Below are 23,132 nucleotides of genomic sequence, written 5' to 3'. Positions count from 1 at the left end.
TGCAACACAGGACTGCTTTTAAATTGACCTCAGGCATCAGCCAGTGCAGAAAGGGCTGCTGGCCTCTAAACTGCCATGCACTATTAGATACTAAAGATAGTTTCAATACCCCTGCCCTATTATGTATTCGGGCCTTACAAGGGAGGTCATGCCAATCACAGTGGTACCTAAACCCATAGTGTACCCCAGTGTATTTAGGCCTTTTTACTGTATTCTAAGTATCGCCTTCTATATAGCACTGGTCGTGGGCCTGGTTAAGCAGAGCCCAGGGTCAGTCAGAATCAGTTACCATCAGTACCAGTCAGCAAAACAGTTGAGGTTTCCTAGGGCACAGGATGATTTTCCAACCCATACCAAGGAAATTAGGCATGGCTATATAGAATCTTATATCACTGGAGTTTGCCACCTAAGTGGACATGCAACACACAATTTGAGCATACATCACAACTTAGATTCATGAGCCTCTCACAAACCTAATTATCCACCAGCTAACACTCCTGTATCAATACAGATATTGACCCCCATACATAACATAACATGACATGACATGACATTACCTCTTGGGCCACGATAGTGCTGAAATAGCAATTTTTTACTCGTACCTAATTATTTACTTGCTCAACCATACCAGTCCATACAGCCATACTGAAACGCCTCAAATATGTAAGGGTGTCTGCACTGCTGCAACTGTGCTGTACCTTTTATGTGAGAGAGGAGGCTGCACTGATCCTTCCCGGGCTTTACTTGTTCTATCACAGTAGGATGCTTGTAGAGCTGCTGTAGTGTTCTACATTTTTTCCTGTTTTTTGAAGAAAAGAAACTTGTACTTCCTCCCAGGCTGTACCAGCTCCATGAGGAATTGAACCCTTCACTGCTGATGCCCAGACATAATTGCTTTGTCAGGGGATTCTGTGGTGTAATTCTATGATAATGGAAAGCTTGACAATTGATGTACGTGGTGTATCTGGTCTGTGAGAGTGGAAAACATGCACTGCTAATACAAAGCTGTGCATGTTCTGAGTGTGACACTTGCACTGCTCAGTGTGTGTTTCACCTATTCTGTGAGGAAGGAAGCTTGTACTGAAGTTACTCATGTTTTAGAAGCTTTATTCACACCCACTGACTTGTACCTGTCTGTTGATGCCATTCTTGGGCATCTGGCTGGGGGTTTTAACCTTGATTATGAGGGTCTAGTAGATATCTAGACTTTTTCAAAGACGTGTGGAAGGGGTTACCACGTTTCTCAGAGAAAAATACTGGACATTTCTGTGTGTTTTGAGGTCCTGTAAGTACTAGGATACAGAACTTACTTAAAAGTTTGTGTAAAACACTGTGTTTTTACCTTAGTAATTCTGCTTCTATTTGAATTCAAATATTTAGGAATATTCTAGACTACTCAAAAACATGTAATGTGTTTTCAGCTTGTAGTCCCTGATTTATGTTCATATTTCTAATGTGAAAATGCTGAATTGTGATGGTGTTTGTGTTTATCTGACTTTTCATGTAAAATGCTGGTAAGACTAACCTTTGGTCAGAGTTCCAACCTTTTTGAAACAGCTGAAATAGTTAATGCACCTGGGCTACTGCATGTAAAGTTGGATCTCACATTTGTAGTCTAAGTGAGACGGTTTTGTGGGTTAATGCTTTTGTTACAGATATCTTTGTGTAAACGTTGGTCTCACCTGCTCCCTTCCTTTTGGCTCTCCCTAAAACCCCTTATTTGCTGCATGGGGTGATGGTGCCGGTGTTGACTTGGACTCGGGTCTCCCTTCCTCTTCTTACCTCAGCCATATTTCCTCTTATCTTTTTATTGTTATCTCCCTTCAAGTCATGCTCGTATGATTATTGCATTATGATGTCCTGCCACATGCCCACCTTAATGCCAAAATTCCTAGGGCCATCATGGACATAAATTAGCCACAAGCCTTCTCTATCTTACGGTGCTTGCCCAGTAACACATCCAGTTTAAGCCATACTTACACATCACCCTACAAGTTCACTCTACATTAGACATTTCTCCTAGCAACATCATACATAATTAACAACTCTAAGCCATCCAGTTGGTTAAGCGCTGCTACTCAAAAGCACATATGGCCATCGTAAACCACATCCAGACGATGTCCAACCTGTTAACATTAGTGGGATCTCAAGTCTAAATGGGCTCAACACTGAGGCAATCTCTCAGACCAAATCCAGGAGACTGTGTAGAATCTGCAGTGGTAGATGCTCAACCACAATTGTATCAGAAGCATACCCCTCTCATTACCCCACCCAGAGGTACCGGTCATGACGGATGCATCCTTGGTGGGTTGAGTTCATCTGGGAGAGTTAGAGATCGGAGGACTTTGGCTCTGAAGGCATTCCTCTCTATCATCAAGGGGGAATGTGTGCAGGTTCTGACATAAAACATAACTGCCATGTGGTACTGGAACAAACAGAGTGGAGATGAGTTGCTGGTCCTATGCCAGGAGGCTCTGGACCTTTGGAAGTGAACGTTTTGCGCATCTCCCTGATCGCCCAACACCTGGCAGGATCTTTAAACGCTAGTGTGGGGATCTCTGCCACCAGTGTCTAACAGATCATGATTAGCAGTTACACTCTAGGGTGACACAGGGTGTTTTCTAGCAGTGGAGAATTCTGGCTTGATATATTCGCCACCAGAGAGAAGGCACATCGTCCAAACTTTTGCTCATTGTAGTTCCCAAGGCAGTCCTCCCTCTAAGATGCCTTCCACCAGCACTGAGGGGTCGAACTTCTGTACGCCATACTTTAGCAGATCGAGAGAGATCAGGCCCAAGTCATGATAGTGTCACAGAACTAGGCGAGGATGGTGTGGTATCTGAAACTTCTGGCCATGAGCATAGGTCTTTCATTTGGGCTGCTCCTTCGGGAGGGCCTCTTTTCACAGCACCAGGGCCGAGTCTTGCACCCAAACTTGCACAACCTACATCTCCATGTGTGGAGATTTAGCGGAGACAGTTGGAGGTCTGTGATCTTCCTTTTGAAGTAGTTGATGGCATCCTAGCAGCCAGGTATCCATCAACCAAACCTATTTATGCAGACTGCTGGGGGACGTTTTTGTCTGGTGTTCTACCTGTAACATTCAACCCTGGAATACACAGTTGTTAGCTATTCTTCTATTTTATTTGTCACTAGCCCAGCAAGGCCTTGCTGTGCCAACAATTCAAGGTTATCTCTTGGCCCTTTCGACTCTCCCAGTTCATCTGGCCAGCCAGCCCTCTTTAAGTCAACAGTTCTGATGCATTTTCCCAAGAGGCTGGTTTATATGTTTCCACCAATTCCCATTATGATGCCATAGTGCAACCTTAATTTGGTACTCTCCTATCTGATGTGCACTCCCTTTGAACCCATGCACATTAGTCCTCTAGGCCTTGTTACCAGCAAGACAGCATTTCTCCTCGCCATTACATCGATCAGGCAAGGGAGCAAATTCCACTGTCTGTGATGACCCCATATTTATAATTTGTCTTAGATAAACTGGTCCTCCGGATGAAATCGGCCTTTCTGCCCAAGGTATAGTCATGTCCTTGCATGAAAGGCAAACTATCACCTTCCCAGCCCTCTACGTACTGCCTCCTCCCTCCAATGAGGAAGAACTACTTCATCACCTTGACACAAAAAGAGATCTCAGGTTCTACATTGATCAGACCGGCGATAATCAACAGCATTACCAATTTTTTTATCTCCTGATGGATTGTTCTATACATTAAGATCTGATACAGGCAAGTCAAAAAGCAGCCCCCACACTGCACCATTTTTTTTTCAATGACTCCTGTTCCGATGGCATGGATAAAGATCAGAAAGAAACTGATGTCAGCCCCTGAAGGGGCGTATATATAGAGGCTCTAATGTCCTATCCAAAGCAGACCGGTCTGACTCTGCGCCTCATGCCGTCACCTATTGATGCGTGAGGTAATTGCTTTCAAAATCTGTCTGGCACCTGGGGAAGTTCACAAGGGGAGGAATCTTCAGTTAGGGTCTCTACCAGAAAAGGTATTACTGATGGTACGTAACCTGTTTGTCAGGGCACTACTTGTTTTTCTGGTAAGTGCCAGGTATATGTTCCTGGCAACTGCCTATTGCCTCTACATGCCAAAAGCTCTGGTCATTCCCCATGACTGGGTGTTTTGCCTTCAAGTACAGGGCATGTATGAAGTGTGTACTTGTATAATGTTTACTCCATAGATGACATGGTGAGTGGGGAATTTCATTTAGTTTCTTGACAGCTGCACAACTTGGTGCTTTCCTTCAGGAATCTGTCTGTATCCTTCTTCCACATACCGAACAATACAAAATGGTGATGGATGGAATGCTCAAATTAATCTCAGTCACTGGTAATTACTCTGGGTTGCATCCCAGCCCACCTTACACATGCCAACCTGCCCGTTCTTACTCAGTGCACCTCCCTGAAACCTTTATCTGGTGGGTGTGTGAGTTCTCCAGTTCTTTTCTTTGTCTACAGTTGTTTTTGTTCTCCTTTATTGAAACCAATCCATCTTGTTTCCTCTGTTCTCTTTGTCTTCGATAGCAACTGAAAAAGATAAAAATCTATGTCTGATCTCGATCCACAAATTGCTGAGATCATCCCAAATGGTTTTGACTATGGAATATTTGCCTCTAAATTCCGGATAGCAACTTGAAGAAGCACTGCTTCAAGATTGCCATAATACTCACACTTTTGATCAAAGCAGACCATGTGATCCTACCTTCCCACCTTGACCTCTAAAATGGTATAAGTACTGCCCCCACTGTGTTGGTACTTTATCCAACCACCAGAATATTTTGACCCCAACTAGTCGATCCGGAGATAAGACTTCTGACTAATGTAGGCACAATTGGGACGTCTTATTAGATACTGACCCACTATTCCAATAACTGTGGCCTGTGTCCCTAACTGGAAAATGATGACTGGACCCTTGGTCACCATTGCCTTGTGTAACTATTGAGTCTTCACCCCCACTGAGTTGGCCAATGTTCTAAAACAACATTGTGTCTTCCTGTGTATCCTTTATTCCCATCATAAATGCCTTTGTCGGAGGAATACTCTCATGAAAGACTAAGGGCCAGATGTACGGCCCTTCCAAGTACCCAAATTGCGATTTGGTATCAAGTTAAAAATGTTCTAATTGTACATCAAAGAAAACATTTTTGGATCGTAATTGGTCCAATTCTGTAAATCGGGACATTTGAGAGCACAAAAAAGTTTTGCATGTGTGGACACTAAATCCAGATTGCTCACAAAGACTCGGTAGTCAATCTAAACTGAACTTGGTAAGAATTAATATCCACCAAAGAGCCAATATTATGAGAAATCTAGCACTTGGTGCTTAAGACCTATGTTTATATTTGAGGTTGTATCTTGGTCACAGATTATGCAAGAGCCTTCTGATTTTCTTCCGTTATCTTGTCTTCATCTGTTCTGTTTTCCTACCTCTTTAAATAACTTAATTTTTAAGATAAAGCACTGGCTGGATATCAGTATTATGCACTGCGTCAAACATTATCTGAATTATAACCCCTTACACCATCCAGAGTAACCAATGATCATACACCAACCAGAGATAGTCAAGTGTCAAAAGGAAATGGCTTGACTATCCCGTTGTAGTGCATTAGTCTTTTAACCCTGGGGCACCAATGGTGAACAGTTATGCACCAAAAAAAATCTTATCAGTTATACAGCTGCCTAGTGCCCCATGAAAACGCCTCATGGAGAGTGTTGATTATAAATCAAACAATTGACTGTATTTGCTGTCATTGAATATTTTTCCAACGTATTGTGCACGTCCCTCTTGCAGCTCTTACCTGTTAAACAAACTACTTTGTAATGCAAGGTCTGCCACTCGTAACATGAGAGGCCTTCATTGACCAAGGAGCTATTGATTCGGATCATCAGAACAGCATGTTTACTAGTAGTCATACTGTAAATATATAAAACTAATAGTCTATTTGAGTTGATACTGAGGATCAGGTACCTAAAATCTGTTCTCCTTAAAAGATGTTCTTCTAGAACTCTACTGGGTCAAACAAATATGTAACAATTGCTGAACATGCCAATTAATCATTTGGAGGTGGCCAGAGAATTTAATATGCTGTGACATCAATGATAAGGAAATGTCTTCAAATGGAAGGACATATATTTTAGGGGTTACATGGTTGTTTCCCCATTGAGTTGCTAAGTTTTTTTTGGGGTCACTAATGTGTACCCAATGAAATTCATAGGCTATTAAGCATCCCCTGCTGCGGGGATTTGCCCCAATTGACTTTCAACCAGCTAGCATACAGCATAGCACTCATTGTGCTGACTTTACCTTTAACCTGTGTCTGTGACCTGCTTACTCATTCTGGGTTCGATGTAGTCAAAAGTGGTAAGAAATTGCACCGATTTTTTAGCAGCCTGTCTCTGATTTTATGATGTAACTCATGTAGTAAGCTGCAGGGGTTTGCAAAATAAGTTGTATAATAAATATTAGTTAAGCAGGTAACTTTCAGCGGCCCCTTATTATTGGATACAAACAAGGAGCAGCAGACCACGCTCCTTGTATTTTCATTCCCAAACAGGATTTGTTTCTGGAGTTGCTCCTCTGTAATGTAGGAGTAGCGTTGCCTCACTGGATCAGAGCCAGCAGCTAAAAAATAACATGATATTTCGTTATAGTTTTTTTCCAGCAGGTTGCTCAGCCAGCGTATGTGGGGAGGGGCGGGTCTGTGCCATTGGGTGGGGGAGTAGGAATGGAGTGCACTCTCTATGTGAGCATGTGTGTTTTACCGGCTGTCTCAGGCCGGCATAACACACATGCGCACTTAACAGTCGGGTTAGAGAAACAGCACAGACTACCTGTGATCGAACAAGCGTCTTTTCATCCCACGTAGGCCAATCCCAGCGCTGCTCTCATATCATGAGCGTATAGGAAAATGGGCAACCCAATGTACCCTTGAGGGTTTGGGCGTAATTGTATGATCGGGTAAAAGTACCGTCAAGGGATTTAGATTAAATAAAGTATTTTAGTTTTTTGAAAACTTAATTAAATGACTCAATATTAAAGGAAGTCTTAAGGCATCAATGGCAAACTTTGTCAAATATTAAGAAAAATTGTGCTAGAAGTCACAAGGAAAGGTGCTAATAGTCTATAGGCAAATATAGAGTAAAGAGTCAGGTGTAGATAGAAAAATAGATGTTATCTGTAAATATTCATAAAATAGGATACATAACAGTATATCAAAACACAATGTTACATGAAGAACAAAATCAGATTATATCAGCTTCTCTGTAACACGGGTATAAGCTTTTGTTCTTAAAAATACAGTTATGGAAGAAAAAGTGTGGTGGCTGCATTTTAAAGAAAAACAAGCGACCTTTTTGTTGATTAAGATAGCGTCATCTTATAAGAAATTGATCGAATAAACAACAAAGTTGGCCACCGAACGAATATTGCGGTTTTAATAAGAAATTCATCAAAAAACACACACGCATTGGCCTATTGGAATCGTGACACATAAGGGGTCAACGAGTATTTATCCTGTATAGTCCTGAAAATGGTCTTGCTTATTGATTACTAAAGACCGAAACGTCGACCGACGCTTTTTCTTCCATAACTGTATTTTTAAGAAGAAAAGCTTATACCCTTGTTACAGAGAAGCTGATATAATCTGATTTTGTTCTTCATGTAACATTGTGTTTTGATATACTGTTATGTACCCTATTTTATGAATATTTACAGATAAAATCAATTTTTCTATCTACACCTGCCTCTTTACTCTATGTTTGCCTATAGACTATTAGCGCCTTTCCTTGTGACTTCTAGCACAATTTTTCTTAATATTTGTCAAAGTTTGCCATTGATGCCTTAAGACTTCCATTAATATTGGGTCATTTAATTACGTTTTCAAAAAACTAAAATATTTTATTTAATCTAAATCCCTTGACGGTAATTTTACCCTCTCATATCATGAGAGCAACGCTCGAATTGTACAGGAAGCCTGTGATCCTGGCCCAGTGTCTGCTGGGACCAGGAAGAAGAACGCGACAAGGCGTGCTGTGAGAGGCGGACAGCAGCTTAAGGTAAGTGTTCCATTTTTAAAATTATTTTTAAACCCCCTGCTCCTCCTCTTGTGCCCCCCCGCACCTCGTTACCCAACCCACCACTTTTTGTATGTGTTGGCTTCCACGGATTATTTTTTAAATCCCCATGTTTCTTAAAGGAACCAGAGCAGCTTTAAGAATTGTTTTTTTAATTTTGGGATACTGGAGGGAGATGGCTTGAACCTCTAACTGCTACCCCCGATGTCGCCCCCAACACAATTTCCAAAGGGAAAACTGTCCAATGGGGTCACTTGCCTTAGCAAATTCGTTACCACCTCATTTGAGGAGTCAGTAGCTTCTCAATGGTTTGTGACTGCAGTTGCAGCTGCAAGCCATTGATACATACCATTTCCGATCACAGTTAGGAGGCAACACTCATTCCATTCCTTTCCTATTTCACATTCACAATACAAACCAGAAATGCTGTTCTGAATTTCAAAATAGCATGGGTACATAGTAATATAAAAAAATAATGTTTTGCGACACCAAAATAGTTGCTGCATCTGGACTTTTATTCAGTATTGTGATCTTGATTATTCTTGGGGTCCAAGATAATGGAACACTGCCTAAATGCCCATGGAAGCTTGCCATTAAAGTTTCCCAGAGTGAGTATGTCTATTAAAAGGTGGTACAGGCAATGTCCATTGAAGCTTTTGAGGACCTCATGAGGTGGTGCAAACTTGGCATATTTGCTATTTTACTCCCCTGGTAAAATATTGCTGTCACCTTCTTTAAGATGTTCGCTTAAACAGCACACTATTCCCCGAGAGCGCTATCATAGGTCACCCACTGCAGTTTATTTTGTATGTGTACTTAACCTAATGACTTTTGGTACTTCCTCAGGAGATTCAGAGAAACGGGAGGAGGCTGAATGTAAACATCAAGCACTGTCCCTGGAGGCCGGGGGTAGCAATGACTTCGCCACGCTTTTTAATGTCTTCCAACAGTGCCGCATGAGGTATGTGAATGAAGTTCTTCATATTTGAGGTTACCAGAATCCAAAGCATCGTCATATTTCTCTGCTTGTAATTTCTTTGAGAACCCTTCATGCACTATAAGAATGTGTTCTAATAAAGCACAAGTGAGAAACCCCAGGCGGCAGGGTGGCAAGCTGAATGCAGATGATTTTTCAACATAGCCCCTGTGTGCAGGTAGATGGTGTTGTTGTGTGGCTCTATGTCAATGCCATTTGCCCTGCAAGTGATGGCTGGAGCCACATATAAGCACCAACGAAGCACGCTGATATCAGTCTCTTCTTGATACTGTCTGCACCTTCAAACACACAGATTTAACTATGCGAGTGTGCAGATCTCTAATATGGGACCTTTTAAGACGAAAAATAGGCCTTTCCAAAGAGTGAGGCGGCGGGAGGGCTGTGAGGGATCTGCAGTTAGATTGTGTATCTACCAGAAACCTAGTTACTGAGTAAGTAAGTTATTCTTCTGATGAAACTTCTAACCACAGATTTCTCACCTTTAGAAGAGGTACCAAAGCAGTACCTCCACAGGTGGTGGATCTCTCTCTGGGACGGCTCAGAACTAAAATGCCTGCAGACCCCAATGGCCACAATGCGCCTCCGTCTGACCTGGCTATAGAGGCAGTAGTGCTTCATGAATGTGTGAACGGAAGCCCACGTTGCATCCTGACCAATATCCAGAAAAATACAAAAAGTGAATGCTGGAATGCTTGAATTAATCTTAGCCACTGACAATTACTCAGGCCAATATCCCAGCCCATTGTTATTTTGTCTACCATGCCACCTCAGTTTGGACACAGCCATATGCAAATTTGTCTTTACCCTGCTCCAATAAGCGCAGTTGCGCCTGAAATACCAAGCCAGGTCCTCCCTGAACCGAAACACACGCAAATCAAGACTGGTTTTGTCCTTATCAGGGCCCATCAGTAGAGTATAGCATGGTTCTAGTGGCACAGTGTGTATAGGAGCCGCATCTGGGCATACTCGTCCCTCTTAGGACATCACTCTGAAGTACACAAAAAAGTGATGAAGTGATTGAATGTATTTCAGCTACTGGTAATTACATGGGGCTGTATCCCAGTCTATTGTTAATTTGCGCTCCATGCCACCATGTAATGTCTCCGAGAGAGAGAGCTGTCTGGGGAATTCGAGCATGCAAAAGCACTGACATTGTGCATTCTCTCTGGTGGCGATGAGATCAGGCGAGCATTCTCCCCACTTTTGGAAGACACCATGCTCCGGACGAAACTGTCAGTTACAATCCACTAGACGTCGCAGATGGAGTTTGTCCACCCTGGCGTTTTAAGATCCCTCCAGATAGTGCACTATCAGGGAACTGCCCCGATAATTTGGCCAGATCAAGAGTTACTAGGTCTCTTTGCACATGGCCCAGGACTCCACTCTGCCCTGTTAACACACCACATGGCAATGGTGGTGACAGTGAGGACCCGAACCAGCCTACCCTTGAAGGCTTTCAACATTAAGCCCATTGGCTCATAACTCTAACAGTTTGATGTGGAGACAGGTCTCTGCGGGACACCATCGTCCTCTGATCTCCATCTCTCCCAACTGACTTCCCCAGTCATACATCTGTCACTACCATCAGTTGTGTGTGGGATAAGAGGAGGAGTCTCCCACTGGCTCAGTGCCAGTTGAGCTGCCACCTTTACATATCTTTTGAAACTCTGAATGGAATCTGAAAAATTCCTGTCATGCTGGTTCCACTGAGGCTTTAGCTCCCACTGCAGAGCCCACATGGGTTATCAGGCTTGGTAGATGAACACAATGAAGGAGGCCAATAGACCAAAGATCATCAGAACAGCACGCGCTGAGACCCAGGACCAAAGAATCGAGGACATAGCCTGAATGTCTTGGACTGACTAATCCAACAGGAAGGCCCATTAAGATATGTTACCATTGTTGCCACTGTCTGGAGGTGGTGCACGTTTTACTGTGGTGAACCTTCAACAGCCAGTCCCTGAGGAAGGTTAAAAAGACTGTGTAGGAGACTGGCTTAGTTTATGGTGCAAGTGATGCACCTTGCACTAATCCAGGCGACCTTTATAGTTATTTTAGTGGTCTTTGATAACCTTATTTTCTCAAAGTGGTAATTCTGGAGAGCAGCTTTCAGGCATGTTTTGAAGGAGTGTAAAGCAGCTTGTTTTACCTCATTTGATCAACAGTAGATGTAGATTAGATGACAAAGAACCACAGAGTGTTCATAAAAATAATGCAATACAATCACTAACACATTTAAATATAGTCTACCCATAGATTCCAACATTACACACTTCATGGGAGTGTCTCGCTACCTCAGAAGGAGAGTAGCCCAATACGCGCCACCAAGAACCTTGAGATCATCCTCTCCTAGCCTGGATTCCGTTCCCAGAATACACCGTGCACCAGGGAAGCTGAGTGCATAGGGGTGAGGTGACATCGGAACCTGCTAGATGATAATGGAAGACTTCGGAGAAAATGCCTCTGGTGAAGCCTGTGAAGAAGTCTAGTTGAATCCAAGTGTGAATTCTGGAAGAGAAAAACCTGCAAGCAGAAGGGACAGAGTCTATACCACTCGGAGGCGACCAGGAGGCACGGAAGCAGAATGCCCACCGATGTCGGGAGTTCCAGGAGTTAAGACGATGACCTTGTCGCTGCAGCCGTGAGGACCAGGCGACACTGAGGAAGACCAGGAGCCGTGCACGAGCTGTCCCACATCAGGTGTCGGTGTTTAGGTGGTCAACGTTCAGCGGGAGCACCAACAAGCTTTGGTAGCCTTAACTGGCCTGGAAAGCGAAAAGATGCAAGTCAGAGCAGGCCCCGAGCAAGCAGGTGAGCCCTCTGAAGCAAGGAAGACCCTAAAGAAGACCCATAGGTCAAAGGCACAGGAATCGCAAGAGGACCTCCGGCAGCTTACCAAAGATGGAGGCCCACGGTGCAAGGGATGCAGTGACGATGCTAATCTTCGAGGGTTGAGGTGCTCGGGCAGGAACCTCTTGTAGCCTGAAGATTACTGGAGTGCAGAGCCAGCAAACTTTGGCAGCGACAGGTCGATGCAGTGCACAGGGGTTTAGTCCCAGCGGAAATTGCAGAGAAGACAGGTCAGCTCTCTAGGGAGCTGCAAAACCACCACCTGTGTTACTGGGCCTCAGGAAGGCCGTAGACCGGTCAGCTTTGTTGAAGTGAGTGCAAATGCAGAGGAGTGACTCCTTCATTTCAAGGGATATTTCTTCCGATGTCCTTGATGCAGACAGGTCTTCTGGAGAACCAGGGTAAAGCACAGACCAGGCAGAAGACTTGAAGAACAGTGAGACCAGGAGCAACAGGAGTCTTCCTTGATGCAATCTTGGTTCCATACGAAGTCCAAGTGTCCAGACAGTTGAAGAGACTCTTGGTTTCAGAGGTGAGACTTTTTCCACGATGAATCTAAGGACCCACCCACAGGGGAACCCTTAAGTACCCTAGGAAAAGGGTTGGAACGGCTTGGGGATCCCTCCCAAAGGAGAGGCTGGAAAGAGGGGAGGATACTCTTGTGTCCTTAGTCCAGTTTCATGCCAGAGCAGGAACCAAGGGTTTCCTGAACAGGCTCAAACCGGAGTATGCAAAGAGGGCACCAAATGTTCCCTCCAATACAGTCTGGTGGTGCTGTAAAGCACCCCCTCCCATCCCAAAATACTAAGTACTGTCTGGGAGGTGGTCACACCTCCCTGTGACAGGAAACCTATTGTTCTACCATCCCCTGCTTGAGCTTCGCTCAGCAGCCGGAGTTGTGTCTGTGGTCAGCAGCAGCACTAGCTTGCTGGCTGACCCTGTAAGGCTCTTACCGGGAGTACAGGTGGGTCCCTTGAGGAGCCCCCCAGTACATAGGATCATACTTCCAGCACTGGAAACCAAACATGACCTTGTTCGATGCAGCCATTATATAGTTAGACATCTTGTAAATTACTAATGTTCACTATATACCTTAAAATGCCCGACCACACTTACAAAGCCTTGAGAATCGACTGTATGGTTTGTAGGGGTGTTCTGCTGGGCCACCCTCATACTTGTAACCAAGCACCCTGCCCTCAGGACTGAGGGCCTACTATAGGGGTGACTTAAAGGTTTTAAGTGCAGTGACTTCCGATATAAGCAAACTTTGTTGTGAGGAGTGCAAGCACCATCTCACACAGGCTGAAATGAAAGGCCTGTAGTCTGAGTTTAAGTGGACTCCCTTGGGTGGCACAATACATGCTGCAGCCCATGGAAGACCTCTGTGTACCTATGCCCTGGGTACCTCAGTACCATATAGGACTCATAAGGGTACACCATTAGCCAATTGGGGATGTACCAAAGTACTTACCAGAGCCAATTTAGGGGAGCGACACATATGCTGGAGTCCTGTTTAGCAGGATCCCAGCAGACTACAGTCAAAACACACTAACACCAGGCAAAAAGTAGAGGTAACCATGAAAGAAGATCCTACTTTCCTACACACTCTGAATGTAGGCTGAGACCACCGCCATCATGTTTGTAAATGCCCAAGGAGCAATGATGTGGTCAAAAGAGAGCACAGCAGGGGGGCGTGGCCAACAATATGGCAGAGTAGCTGTGTTTCTCTGCGGCTCAGGCAGCCCTACAGAAATCCTGCACTTAATCCTGGCCGTAGACACCCATTGAAAGCTTTCAGGGAACGGAACAGCTTTCCACACTCACCCTGCGAAAGGGGCCCGCAATCACTGAGGGCAGACATAACATTGCCCCACAAGAACAGAATGGAGGAACAACGAGGCCTGAGGTCGCAAGATGGCGGTGATCCGCCTGGAGAAGCTTGAGTGGCGGGTGGTGAAGAGAGAGCAAGTTAGACAAGCTTTCCCTCCCCCCACCCGGCTACCGTCTCTTTATCTACACACATAGTGGCGGTCCGAGAGTGTGCGGCAGAAGACGAAACAGGGACTATTCCCGGAGGCTGGCGAGTTAGGGGTGGTGGATTGATCAGAGAGAGAGGAAGACAAGAAATGCCTCGGGCGGGGGAGGTTACTGAGAGACGAGAGAAGCAAAGCTGGACGGTGGGAACCCCGCTCTCCCACGCTGCGGTGGCGAGGAAACGGCCGCAACGGAGGCCTTCACAAAGCAGTTGAGTTGAGCACTGACCGGCGGGAGGCGCCTGGGCCTGGAGACGGGGCCTGCTCCTCTGCAACCCACGAGGAGTGGAAGACTTCCCGGACTATATTCGGGAGTGCCTCTCTCCCTTTTCTCCCCCGTCCCTCGTCCTCCCACCTTGCCCGTCAGAGAAACCAGAGGCAGGAAGGGAGTCTGGATTGGCCCGGAAGAGCGACTACGCTGTCATGTACAACAAGGCTGTTGGTGAGGGCAGGGAGGCCTAAGCTCCTTCTCTAGATCAGTGTGTGACTTTGGAGCGGTGAGGCCTTGCCATAGATGCGACCGGAGGCAAAGATGCAGTGACTGGGGGGGAAGGGCCTGAGAGAGAGAACAACAAAGGCGAAGGGCCCATTATGCCCCCGACAGAGACATTGTACCGGGCTTGGAGACGGCTGCCCTCGACCCCTCCGTGAGGTGACCGTACGGAGGGCACCAGAACTTGGCCTTACCTTCCTGAAGGGGGACTTGCATACGAAGGGAGGGAGACACACCTTGGGGGAATAAGAGGGTGCCAGCAGCAGACAGAGCCACACTGGGGACACAGCAGGAAAGGCAATTTCCCCACATTCAAGCTTAGCGCACCTACAGATGGACAAAAACACCCGAGAGACCAGGGGTTAGCCTGACCGGCAAGCCACATTCGGGTCCGGCTCAGGCACCTGATTGCAACAAGTACAAAACAATTGACGGAGGGGTTCAGAGTCCCACTAACCTGCCTGAAGCTGTGCTGGAGCCATCTACACTTCCCTCCCCGTTCAGATAGCCCCGAATTGTGCCTCCCATCTGAGAAAGACGGTATAATGGACAAGGGACCCAGAAAGACGTGGAAGCGCATGGGTAAGGCCTGAAAGGGCTGGAGAAGTAACCAGTGAAAAGCTTGGAGGCTTGAAGGAGCTGTCACAAATAACTCAGTGTGGTATCATTTTACACTGCCCAGGAGGATACGTCGTAGTGGGCGAGTGGCTTCCCCCCCTCCTCGTTCAGGGAACAGAAATCCAAACCTTGCCAAGAGCATTCAAACACCCTTGCCATAGAGGCAACCATGACAGGTGACTAAGACCCGAAACCCACGAGGCAAGGCAAGTTGGATAAATTTACTAAAGTGGTACAGCAACCAGAAGGAACGGGGGTCGAGGTCGCAATCGCGCTGGACAATGTGGCCATATTACAGGCCATACATGCCTCAAGAGAAGCTTCGGAGGGGAAGGTGGGGAGGTGCGTACCGAGGTGTCTGCTGCACCAGTACCTTCGGAAAGAGTAACTCAGGCAGAAACACGCATATCTTAAATAGAAGATATATCCCACAACATGAGAAAAGAAGTCATGGGAATGGCGGCCTCTCTGAAAGAAGTGGCCTGGAGAGTTGATGATGCAGAAAACAGGGCCCCTACGGTTTGTCGGTTTCCCTGAGGGATCGGAAAGAAAGGACACAGGACATTGCCTCATGATATGGCTGAAAAACTCTCTCCCAAACACACAGTTTTCAACCTGCTTCATAATTGAGAGAGCGCACAGGATGCTGAACTGCCAGCCACTCCCGGGAGCCCCTCCGAGACCCCTGATAGCTTGTTTACTTAACTTTCAGGATCAAGACCTTATTCTGTGAGAAATGCAACAAAAAGGGGATGTTAAGTATGCAAATACGCGAATAATGGTGTTCCCAGACTACTCCCAGGAGGTACAGAAACAGCAAAGAACTTTCAACTCGGTTAAGGCCAAACTGCAAAGTCTCAAGATCCAGTATATGCCTCTATTCCCGGTGAAACTCAAAGTTCTGTTCCAGGGCGCCTCATATTTCTTTCAAATGCCAGAGGAGGCCTGGACTTGGCTGGAAGAACAGCCGCCCCCAAGAGTAGACAGGAACCGACAGAAACACTGATCTCTGGTCTATCAAGAAGCATGGGCTCAAGAACATAGAGAGAGAAGAGACTGTGCACTGCCTCACGTAGGACATAACCTAAAACACCATCCTGAGCCAGAAGACGCATCAACAAAAAGACCCAGATATCCGACTCAGCTGGCGAGAAGACACAAGATAAAGAGAACCGACAGCGTGATGTGCCCCAAGATTTGACCACTTCAGATCCTTCCAATCAGGAGTACTCCTCGGATCCAGACAGTGAACACCCAATCCTACAGACCATTCTCCACCTTGAAGACTGTGACCAGCAAACTACTACCACAGAGATTCAGCAGCAGCAACTATCAAAAAGCGGTGAAGAAGGCTGAAATACTGGGGATGAACAGTCGCCAAGAGACAGTAAGACACTAGCTACATGCACCTAATGGGCTCCCATTGCTCCTTCCTGGGGAGGGGTATGTACACTACATTGATCGAGAGGAGTAGCGATATTAATTAAAAAGACACCCCCTATCAATACATCCAGAATGTGGACAGACCCTAGCGGAACATTTGTGGCTGTGCAGGGAACTTGGAGCCGGAGGGAACTTACATTGATCAGTGTATATGCCCCCTCCCTCCCCCCAAGACTGCAGCAGCATACATTAGACAAAGTAGCACGGATACTTATAGACTTATTGACTTATTGACATATTATAGGTGGAAATTTTAATGACCTGATAAATCCATCATTAATCGTACACAGGTGAGAATTGGACCATACCCCCACACACACCTCGAACAGTTTCAAAACACATTGGGGCTGACTGATCTCTGGCGACGCCAACATCCAGTAGACCATACATATTCATATTTCCCGGGTGCTCACAGGGTTTTCTCCTGGCTAGATTACCTATTCGCCCCAGCGGGAGAAGTGGATGTAGTAGAGAAAGTGGAATATCTGGCAAGGGGCATATCAGAGTACTCACCTTTATGGTTGACAATTGGAGGGGTTGGGTAGGAAGTCGGGGGGAGTGGCACTGCAAGCTTGGTCCCTCCAAGACAAGAAAGTTGCCCACTAGAGCCAAACAGATTCGGAACTGTATTTCCGAGAAAACAAGAGCACAGTGTCCTTAGTGGGTGACTTTATGGGAGGCTTATAAAACGGTGATTGGAGATAGAGCGCAAATATCATAGCTCATAGCTGGAGGTCGCTAGAGGGTGCCAGAGAGCAGAATTGCGAGAACGCCAGAACGCCAGTGCCTCGAGGCGAGTGCAGTGCTGCTGCTGCTGCCACAGAGGGAAGAGGAAAACCTCCGTAGTGAGAAAGTAGAGGAAAGCAGGCTGCCGGTCGGGCGGCGGCCGGCCCTCGGCTTCACATCCTCGAGGCGAGTGCAGTGCTGCTGCTGCCACAGAGGGAAGCAGAAAACCTCCGTAGGAAAGTAAAGGAAAGCAGGCTGCCGGGCGGCGGCCGATCCTCGGCTTCACATCCGTCACTCGTCTCCATCTGCCGTTTCAACCATCACAAGGTAAACAAGGCAATTTACCGGCACAAACAGCACAGCACAGCACAGCACTACCGGTGCCTCAGCATCCTGTGGCATCTTTAACCTCACAGCCTCGTGGCTTTACAGAACTTTGCTTTAGATAAATTCTCCCCGAGTGCACCACTGCCAGCCACCTGCCAGCACCTGCCACCGGGGTTGGGAACCCTCTGGCGGAACATTGAGTCTCCCCCTCTGCAACCTGCAATTTGGGACCCACCTGCTGTTTGCTGGCTTGGCAGTAGAGTGTTGGAGGACGGCGTGTCGGACAGGCAAGGATTCCTGACCTAGTCCATTCTTCGCAGCAAAAATCGGGAGCAGCCTGGTAGTGGCGGGAGCCCTCGGCAGGCAGCCGGCCGGGGTCACGAGAGCTCTTGGTCAGCATAGGGGCCAGTCTGGATAGCGGAGGAGGATTGCAGCAAGGTCCCCTACAGCGGCAGGAGCATTCCAGAAGCCGCAGGAACACTCAGCAGCCCAGATATCAGTAGCAGCCAGGGCTACCCCTGAGTTGGCGGGAGTCGCAGGAGCCACTGAGACCAGCTTGTGCATCTGTGCACCTGTCGACGCGGTAGACAAGAGGTGAGAGGTGGAGGCAAGCGCGGCAGCTGTTAGAGGCCGCCGCCAAGTAAGAGCCAGAGGGAGCGGTCTGAGGGGTTGGTAGACTAGGTCTCCAGCTTGCAGCCCCCCTCGCGTGCACCGCTTGCTAACCCTCCCTCCCCCCCAGCACAATCAGGCACAAACAAGCCAAGCCTAGCCCTTTCCCCAGCAAACGGCGCAAAAAGAGATGACGCTGAGGAAGACTAAATCCTGCACGGAGGATGAGGGGGAAGTGAACCCTGAGAGTCTAGCACAAAGAAGGATAACCAGAAGCATAAGTACCCAAAAATCCCAGGACCTGGTCACTGGCAACTCCCTCCCCCAAGGCCTTATCACTCAATTCTTTCAGGCCTCAAACAGCCCCTCACCTTTGGATGAAACGTCACAAGATCCAGCGACCAATGCCATTCCTGGGATCCCAAAGATCCACCTGGTCCCAGGGGACTCTCACTCCTGCGAGCCTGTTAACTTTGAGTCACCTGGGAGCCTTGAAGCTTGTTTTCAGCCAGAGGCCAGGACAAAGAGCCCGATTAGGGTCACTGCCGACATTCACGATAGGCCAACTCTGGGGGCAAACGTGGATTCAGACACTGGGAGGACAAGCGAGGCTGTCGCATCCTCCTCCCCAAAGAGCACAGGCACAGGCAAGGGTCTGAATGCAATTGTGACACCTAGGGAAATACAGAGGCCAATCCCTCAGGGTACGGAGGTTCCAACAACTTCGTTCTTACTAAAATTGGAACAGACCATTGAACGAACACTTGAAACTACCCCCATTAATTTAGGAAGAGCTAAGACCCCGAGAACTGCACAAACGGAGGGTTGGAGTCCGCTGAGTCTAACTCATCACCAAGACTTAACACACCCAATTGATGAACACACCTTCAAAGACCTTAACTTGTCTGCAATAAGAGAAGCCCAGGACACAATGGCTAGGGCACTGCTATGGCAGTCCGCAAAGATGGAACTCCAAATCGATCTTTTGCAGTCGATAGCCCAACATTTGGTGTGCCAAGATGATAAGCTGGCAAAGCTGGAAGTCCAACTTAACATCCATCAAGCTCATGCCGCCAGCACCAATTCCTGTGACGTCTTAATAGATAAATGGGCAAGTCTACCTGAAGTCTTAAAAGAGATGCTTGCATTAGCTAGGGGTCAGGGCGCGATAACCACGCAAGAACAAGCCGCACAAAAGCTACCACCACAGACGACAGAGCAAGCCGAAACAGCAACCCTCAGCACAACGGGCAATAGCGCCACAAAGGTTCCCCTAGTAGGGCCCCGCATTAACTTTACTTCGGCCAATAAAGGGAATGGTGACCCCGAGGACTCGGATCTCGAGATCGTTAGTGATGACCTGTCTGTTACTACCCCTCAAGTGGAGAGGGTGGAAGGAGCATTAGCAAGTACCAAAGCTCCGTTATCAAGGAGAGCCAAAAAAAGACTTAAAAAACAACTTAAGAAGTCCAAAGCTAGAAGCAGAAACACATCCTCTGTGGTATTAACCCTGGGCGACACTGAAACTAAACGTATCCCCAAACCACTCTTCCCCATTTTCATACCCAAGCAGGTGTCTAAAATGGGCAAGCCATGTGACGCACCTCTTGTTTGCAGTGAGGCCCAAAGTCAACAAATCCCTCTCATGGAGGGTCAAACTAATGAGGCTCTTCAACAAAGGCCTTCACAGGTGGCCGTCTCAGCACCTTTAAGTGCCCCCAGCCCTTCCGGTTGGGTTCTGAAACATGAGTCTGTAACAAATCCCAAACTACAACAGGGTGCACAACCAGTACTGTCAAGAGTGGTAGGTCTACCAACTGAGAGGCAAGGGAATCCGCAACCAGGAGTCGCACTCAAAAATTACCTAAATTCAACATCAGACCAGGGGGAGTGGCAAGGATGTCCGAGTGTGGAAGGCCAATCAAGCGTGGGGCCCAACGGGCAGCAGCCTGAATCCACTCTCATAAATCCTTTAAATTTCAATAACCCGAGGCTAAAGCTCCAGGGAGAAGGGGTGAGTTTGTGCTCCATCACACAAAAAAACAAACAATCCACCTTTGAGCTGCAGTTAACCCCAAGGTATACAGCAAAAGGCTCATTTGACATCTTGAACAGGTCCAATATCGTCCGCCTCTTCGGCCATATTGCCTCGCTGGCCCAAATCACCTCAGAAAATATTGAGTGGGTGATATTCAAGAGACTGGAGACAGACACTCATGACGATTCCACCATTATCGGACTTGCGAGTCAGCACGTCCAACAGGCTGTCCTTAAGGAAGCAACACAGTTCGCTGAATGGGGCATTGAAGTCGTTGCGCCAAGAACATTGAAATATCCACACGTCCTGTTGCCGCAACAGGACACACACGAACCGTCATCCATTCTTAAAGGCATAAGGTACACCCGCCCAGAAATAGGGGCGAAATCAGGGCGGGCAAAAACCCCGCTAAAAATCAAAATCCAGCAAAACGACGGGCAACGGAGCGTGCAGCGGCACCTCCAGACATCGGATCACCTGGAGGCCACATGGAGACAGCGTCCCTGACCTAATATACAGCTATGCAAATAACGCCTGTTCAAACCGCCTCAGGGGCCTAGTCCGCGAGTTATCCATTATTTCATGGAACATTGCGGGGGTGAGCAACATCTTCAGGGACATAACTACATCTGATTACCTCGCACAGGGGGACATACTGTGTATTCAGGAAACCTGGGCAAGGGCAACGACCGCCATTGGTGGCTTTTACGAACATTTTAAACCAGCGACCAAAAGGACAATCTTTGGACGCCCGTCAGGGGGTCTTTCTATCTACGTAAGTCATGCGTGCAAAATTAACACAACTGAATTAAAGTTGGGGTCTCCTGATCTTCAAGCCATCATAATCAGTGGGTTGTCACCGGGTCAAAAATCTCGCCCCCTTCTACTAATTAATTGTTATTTCAATCCAAACAAGTATCAATCCTCCCAGGCCATGGATTCACTCATTTCAATTTTGGAAGATCTTTTAATAAATTGGAAGGACCAAGACGTAATAATCGCGGGCGACTTTAATCACAGAGGCTTGGGTTTAATTTCGGAGGCTCCATCAAGCAAGAAGTCAGCCCTACTGACTGAATTTCTCGCAAATTTTAAGCTGCACTCCACCCATAGAATACAAAAAAAGACCCTACCTGAATGGACCCCCATTCCGACCTTTAGAAATGTCTCTACTATAGACTACATCTTTATCAATGAAGGGCTTGTCCACAATCTTTGCAACTTCACAGTGGACGACAGAGAGGAAAGCGATCATAGGCCCCTCCGCGCCACATTCAATCTGGCGCGGGTACAAGCAGAATTACAAGTAGTTATTGGAACTACCACGGGGGAGGAACATCACAAAGTGCTTAAAAGAATAAAATGGTCAATCAATCTCAGACATAGCCTGCTAGACTATGTAGCTAGAAGAGAGGAAGAACCTAACCCAGTTCAAACTAAGAACCCCATTCACCTCTGGGAAACTCTGACCTCCGATTTATTGGAACGTCTGGGCAATAACCGTCACCCAAGAAGTCGCCAATTCCACTCTAATTCTCGCTGTGTAACTTCGTGGTGCCTGTCACAGTGTAAGCGAGATCTAAATAAGGCAATTAGGGCACAAAAGAAAGGCACTCATCTGACAGGGAGATACTCCATTGCTGCTCAGCGAACTGACTATAAAAAGAAAGTCTGGGCCCACAAAAAACGGCAGACTGAACAGAATTGGTTGACTGTGTTCTCCTTAATTAAAGGAAATGACAATAGCAAGCTTTGGCGTTTCATCAATAGTCTGACCCCTAGAGGAGAGCAAAAGGAAAATAGTGTTGCAGGGAAAGTGTGGGAACAGCATGCCAAGGGGCTGTATACCTGCAAGTCAAATCATGCCACTGCAGGAAGTCGTGCGTGGTCCAAGGTGGCGGCGGAAATTATCGAACCCGAAAGAGTTATGTCAGAAGGCGTAAATCGGACCTGCACCGGATCGTTCACAGAAATGGAGGTACTAAAGTGCATCAAGGCCATTAGAACTGACGGCGCTCCAGGCCCAAATGGGATTCCGGCCCAGGTTCTGAAAACTGCCTCAGCCTTTTTTGCATCCAGACTTACCCCTTTATTTAACCATTCTTTTGCCACGGCAACGTTGCCATCCTCTTGGAAAGGTTCTATTCTATTCCCCATCTACAAAAAGGGGGACCACACGAACCCGGCCAATTATAGGCTTATAGCTCTCCTCGACGTAGAAGCAAAGATATATGCCCGCCTTCTTCTCAGGGATCTGGAGGACTGGGTGGACAAGAACGGTATTCTCCCGCCCACACAGACCGGCTTTAGGGCTCACAGCTCCACTCTTGACAACATCTTAGCCCTTTCCTACCTTGCGAAGAAGGCCAATATGAGGAACAAACCGCCCCTGTTCTGCTGTTTCATAGACTACTCCACAGCCTTTGATCGAGTGAACAGGGGCCGGCTCTGGGCAAAACTCGACTCGTGGGGGTTACCACAGGCTCTACTAAAAGCTATAAAAGCGCTCTATGAGGGCACCTGGGTCAAGGTGAAGCTAAGCCCTACAATAACAACTGCAAGAATTGAAACCAACTCGGGCCTCAAGCAGGGGTGCGTCTTGGCCCCCATGCTTTTCAACTTGTATACTGCGGACATGGGGACAGCTCTGAAAGATGCCAACTTAGCACCTCCAAAACTGGGGAGGCTCGTCTTGGGAACACTCCAGTATGCAGACGACACGGTGATCATGGACCACACTAGGGTGGGGCTCCAAAGAGCCCTAAGCAGTTTGGCATCATACAATAAGTCAAATGACTTATGGATCAACGTGGGCAAGACCAAAATTGTCATTTTTGGCAAATACCCCCTCAAAAAAGAAGCTTCATGGTCTCTGGGGGAGCACCGTATCGTCACCGCCC

At 47.0% G+C, this 23,132-nt stretch overlaps 1 protein-coding gene across 4 annotated transcripts in view; it reads left to right on the top strand.

Annotated features, from left to right (window-relative positions):
- Window positions 1–23,132, top strand: part of DHX40 (DEAH-box helicase 40) — a 377,067-nt gene that overhangs the window by 244,585 nt on the left and 109,350 nt on the right. For all 4 annotated transcript variants that reach the window (XM_086954961.1, XM_086954958.1, XM_086954959.1 and 1 more), the window contains one exon: window positions 8,945–9,059. In XM_086954961.1, coding sequence (XP_086811087.1) covers window positions 8,945–9,059 — 115 coding nt within the window. The remainder of the gene's footprint in view (window positions 1–8,944; window positions 9,060–23,132) is intronic.

This window comes from Lissotriton vulgaris, chromosome 2_1 (genome assembly GCF_964263255.1).
Source record: "Lissotriton vulgaris chromosome 2_1, aLisVul1.2, whole genome shotgun sequence".
In the NCBI taxonomy this organism is placed as follows: domain Eukaryota; kingdom Metazoa; phylum Chordata; class Amphibia; order Caudata; family Salamandridae; genus Lissotriton; species Lissotriton vulgaris.
Note: the sequence above shows the minus strand (reverse complement) of the source record. Positions and strands in the feature narration are given on the sequence as shown.